Here is a 5226-nt window from a genome sequence, read left to right as displayed (position 1 = left end):
GAGGATATAAATTAGTAACAACACACAGAGACAAAAATACACGTACTGTGAAATAAATAATTCAACAGCTTTACATATGGCGGTATCTATAATATTATACAAACAAAATATACAAGATTGTAGGACTTGATCTTGCAGTTGCTCATATCTGTCACTCGAGCATCTGTGTAATCCCAGTGCAGTAAAAAAGCTACTTTATGGGGTTACTCATATGCTGAAAATCAGGTGCACAAAACTACCTTACTGAAACGGCTCCTGACAGAAATGTCTCCTGACTAGATCAGGCCCCACAGAAAACTTGGTGTGAATTAATGTGTTTAGTTTTATTCTTGTGAGTTGAGATACTGTTGGCATTCGGGGTCTCCTTTCATTTCTGGAGATCCAGGAATTCTTCTTCCATTTTTGGGGTAGACACACCAGCATCCAGCATACTCTCCATCCAGTGATGTTTCGCACTAGAATATTATTAGCAAAACAAAACCCGCAATAAGTAACTGTAAGCAGAAGGTTACCTGTGAGATACTGCAAGTAGAGGTGTTGGACAGAACTGGGATCAGAAGGTGGGGACCTGCCGTGCACAGGCTTGTTTTGAATGCGGTGGTCCCTGCTCTGACAGAGCCTCTGACCAACACACTTGGTTAGGGAGCCATGACCCAAGCTCAGCTACCACAACAGCAACTTTAGATTTAAAACAGTTTGCCCCCTCCTTGGTAAACAGCAGTATAAAACAGCAATATCTTCCAGCGTGAGAAACTGAAGGAAGGCAGAATATATGAGCTGGTAGGGCGAGAGCAAGGACTGGATGGTCTGGCTCTTCATGCAAGGAGGCAAATAGGGTGGGTTTTTTCTTGGGGAGAGGGCTAAACAGATTTCTGTTTGTGCCTGATTAGATCCCAGGTCACAATGTTTGTGAGTCACACAGTGGTGCCATGCCCAAAAACAAGGAGTCTCGGTGACACAGATTTATGCAGACCTACTAAATTTGTGTGCATGACCTGTGGTTACAAGGGTGTGGCTTGAGGTTTGGAGCTTTAGTTAGGTTTGCAGATTACTCTCAGTGTAACTTGCAATGGCTTTTTTGGAGGCTACAGCGGAAATGAGCATATAACCTAATCCATAGGCAGCACAAATCAGTATTTTTGTTCTACTTTCAGAAGGCTAATTTTGCTCCAGAGAGTTTTTTCACTGCCTGTGTGAGTTTTTCACTGCCTGGGAGCTGAGAGCCTCCTTTCTCCATAGTGATTATTATATATTAAATAGGCTTTGCAGGCAGTATGGTGGATATTATGAATTAATGTCAACTGGGAATATGCTAACAAATTAGGTACATGGAGCTTGATTTGGCCTGGGAACAGACAGGGTTAAAAGATTTTGGAGAAGGCCTTTCGTGCACCTGTTCTGTGAATGGAAAAGACTCCTGCCTCCATTGCTGTCAGCCCACAGCATGCGGCTCACTTTTAAGAGAAGGACAAACCATCTGCTCCCACTACTAAGTATCCATGTTTTCACAACCTGCTTTTCCAGCAGCTGCAAACTTGTGAGTTTGGGAGCAGAGGGCTATGAAAGGGTTGGCTGTGCCACGCTAGTCGCAGCACTGCTGTGAGCAGACAGGGCAAAAGGCACGTACCTGTTTGCTGTGGTAAAGTCCATTCTTGTTGCAGTTGGGCAAGTAGAATTTGTAAATCTCCCCTCCGCTTCTCTGCTGTGCCTTCGCCAATTTATACAGGGCTCTGTAGAGCTCCTTCTGACAAGGTCCCTGAAGGAATACCATGCAAAGGTTGTCAATACCAAAATCACAAAGAAACCAGCTAAACAAAAAATGATCAGTATAAAGCTAGCAAAAAGCTGAAAATACATTAGTCATAAAAATCTGCACCACTAATTTGCATGTAGTTTTTACTTGTTTCAGTAGGAGCACAGCCAGAAAAATCTGGTGTTGCATTTAGGCCTTTGTTTTTATTCTTTGAGGTATTTTCTGTCCTCAGAAACATGAGGATTTAAGTCCTTAAATTGCCACACAAGGAAATTTAACCTGTACTAAGTAAACACATTACTGCTCAGAGGTTACAATCTCTCCTATTATGGGGAGGTGCACATTAGGAGGCTGGTGTACGTGAGACTAGCCACGTTTTCTGGGTTGCCATGGCCCTGCGCTCTGTTGATGTATGGAGAATAGGTGCATGACATACATAGACGGTGCAAGAACAAACATCTGAATGTTTGTAATCTTTTGTACAGGACAGAGCTGTCGCCAAAGCAGAATAGAAAGCACCCCTGTGGCTCTGAGACCCTAACCCAAAGTGCCTAGAAATGGGGATGAAGAACTGTTTGCAATATTCGCTATTTTCACAATTTGCTCACTTCCTTTTTCGAAGTCACAATTGCTGTGTATTAGTGAAAGGGGAGGAGAAGTGACGGAACAAATATTTTTACTTTAGAGTGAAAATAATCATATCCTCTGCTTTTGCAAAACCTCCCCGTGTCAGCCCCTCACATAAGTGGTCCTATTCAAGACAACAGGCTTATCTGTGGCTCTGGTTGAGAAAAGCAGAAGCCTAAAAATCAGAACTGGAGCTAACAGCAGTTGTGTATAATAGTTCAAACTAAATCAGTGATTAAGTCCTGTTCTGGGTGTGGAATGAGGCTTCCTAGGGTGGGGTGGTGGTTAGTAGGTTTTTGCCTTTTTTTTTTTTTTCATTTTGTCTGTGACCATTACAAAACTGGGCTTCTGTGGTGCCCAATTCTAATCTAGCTCCGTGCTGCGGGTGTGCTGGCTGCCTGGGACTGGTCTAACTGTGGTTCTCTGGTGCCCTCAAGTGGAAAACGGACCTGCTTCAAAAGGCCCCACACCCCCATTACCCACTGCGATTTTGCAGTGTCGAAGGTAAAAGCTTACTTTAATTGCTGAGCTTTCTGTCTTTTTACATGCATCTCCTTAATAGCGTTTCCTTGTGATCAGAAAGAAACACGTTTTGGTTTGCATTGGTGTTTCATCAATAACTGTGTGTAAAGTCTCCCTTTTATTTCACTGAGCACTGGACCAGAGACAAATGCCTTTTATTTTTTAACTAAACCACAAAAGAAGTCCAAGATTTTAATATGGGCTCCTGGAAATTAAGGGCCCATGTTATAATCTGATAGTAAATGCAGGGAAAGATTCAGCCTCTGCATGGAGTCTGTATAGGACATATCTGATGCACAACTGTTTTTATCACTCCTGCCATTTTGCCTGTTCCTCAAGCATCTGATGAAAGCATTCCAAAACTCTGTTTGCTGGCTACCCAAAATACTGACAACCCAGTGTTACTGCTAGAATTTCATGCCCATTTTAATTTCGTATTCTGAATCAACAGCATCTACTGAAATGGTCTCTGAAAGGTTTGCAAAGAAAATCCACCTGCTCTTTCCATTTCTTGAGTTCAGATACTCTCTTTGCTTTCATGTTTTCATATGCAGTGATGGCATTCCAGGGGATGGATTTGTCCTGGCCTATGGGAAACATCAACTGATAGTTCAGCAGCTGATCCTGTGTCATTTCAGTGCTTTCCAAAGGCATATCCTCAGGTTCGGTAGAGTCTGGAAAGGAATGATATTAAGGTGAACATCTCCAGTTAACTTTTGCATTTACTTCTCCAAGTTAAAAATGTAAAGAAAAAGAAGAAGAATCAACAACAACAAAAAGTAGTATCTAAGAGATCCATTGCAGTAGTTCTTGCAGGAGTAATAAATTACATGGGCAGCACAGCAAATTAAGCTTTTGTCATAAATTCATATGAGGACGCATCAGCTGTTCTCTAACAAGTTGGTTATTTTATGATCCTTTGAAATCACTCTAATCCCAAAGAGGAAGCTGCAGCCAGTCTGTTAGAAATGAAAAAACTTTCTATACCACAGTGGGTTGTAGAGACTTTGCTAAATGAGGAAAGGCTGGAGTTAAACTTGTAATGAATTTAGATTTTTGTCAGCATGATGTGTTTCAGTTTTTATTCAGGAGAGGAACTGGTCCAGACCTGATCCCATGGCATCCTGTACTTTGTTCTGTGGCTTGCCTCACATATAAGAAGGCGAAGCAATTCACAGGAGCCAGCAGTAGCTCACGCTGGCCTGCAGTGGATCAAATAGCCAGGGAATGGCAGAAACTGTTTGGATGTGCCTGATCATGGCCTGCACGCCAGTGCCTAGCTCAGCGCATGTGAACTCTCCCACTGGAAGCAACAGAAGCTCTTTGCAATTGCACGGACTTATCATGGGATAAAAGTTTGACATGTGTCTAAGTAACTTGTTGGATCAAAGCTGTAAGAACAATCATCCAATGGACTAAAAACCACCTGTTTTTCCCTTTGACAATGTTTAAGAAAAAATGGAAGTGGAAAATTGAGGAGGGAAAAAAAGAAAAAAAACAAGGAAAGAATAAAATAAAATACTAGACCTTCTTAACCGCAGGAGGCTTAAACACTCAGTTTAGTCACTGTTCTCTGCCCTCTCTGCCCCCACAAGTACAAGGGAAACTCCACTTACTGCCACCAATGGCCATTGTTATTTTGAATCAACAGCGATTATTTCTGTAATGCTACCGAGGTACCTTAATCACCACTGCATGAACATAGCAGTAATGATGGTGAAAATAATAATCATAAAACTGTAAAATAATGAAATAACACTGAAGAAGTTCCTGATCATCATATAGCATAAGATGCTTGATATGTCTTTTTGCTCAAAGATAGTTTGGCTAGCAGTGCGCTACTTCAGATACGTTTTATTCTTGAAATGAAGCCAGGCACAAAGCTTGTTGAGGTATTTTCATTCTCTATCGTGGCTTTTGGAGGCGGACATAAGCAAAGTTTAGAAAACGCTTGTCCTACTCTAGTTACTGTTTACTACTAATGAAAAACTGTCTATGGCTTCCCAGAAACCTTATTCTGATTATTCTGCATCGTCCCATCATCACGCTTTAGGGTTTTCCTGCTTGCTGCCTGTGGTGTAACAGCCTGCTGCGAACATCTCTTGGCTCCGCACCAGGATGCATCTCACCTCGCACAGGTCGGAGCGCGTTTTCCTGGAAAACGCAGTCCGTCTTCCCTGTTTTTCGAACGCCTGCCTAACTTTGCTCATTTCCCCAAGATCCTGACGCCCAGCGCCCGCAGCGCCTTCACTGGCCCCGGGCGCATCCCGCCTGCCGAGCCCTCGTTCCCCTCGGCGAGGGGCTCTGCCGCAGCGCCCCGGCGC

At 42.9% G+C, this 5226-nt stretch overlaps 1 protein-coding gene across 1 annotated transcript in view; it reads right to left on the bottom strand.

Moving 5' to 3' along the window:
• Positions 1-323: 323 nt before the first annotated feature.
• IGFBP1 (insulin like growth factor binding protein 1) overlaps positions 324-5226 on the bottom strand; it is a 5354-nt gene continuing 451 nt past the window's right edge. Inside the window, exons 2-5 of the mRNA XM_009285339.1 lie at positions 5032-5056; positions 3398-3576; positions 1628-1756; positions 324-455 (exon numbers count right to left, since the gene is read on the bottom strand). Of these exons, the coding sequence (XP_009283614.1) occupies positions 324-455; positions 1628-1756; positions 3398-3576; positions 5032-5056 (465 nt within the window). The remainder of the gene's footprint in view (positions 456-1627; positions 1757-3397; positions 3577-5031; positions 5057-5226) is intronic.

This window comes from Aptenodytes forsteri, unplaced genomic scaffold, assembly GCF_000699145.1.
Source record: "Aptenodytes forsteri isolate BGI_AS27 unplaced genomic scaffold, ASM69914v1 Scaffold44, whole genome shotgun sequence".
Taxonomy (NCBI): Eukaryota; Metazoa; Chordata; class Aves; order Sphenisciformes; family Spheniscidae; genus Aptenodytes; species Aptenodytes forsteri.
The sequence above is the reverse complement of the archived record's forward strand: the minus strand, read 5'-3'. Positions and strand labels throughout refer to the sequence as shown.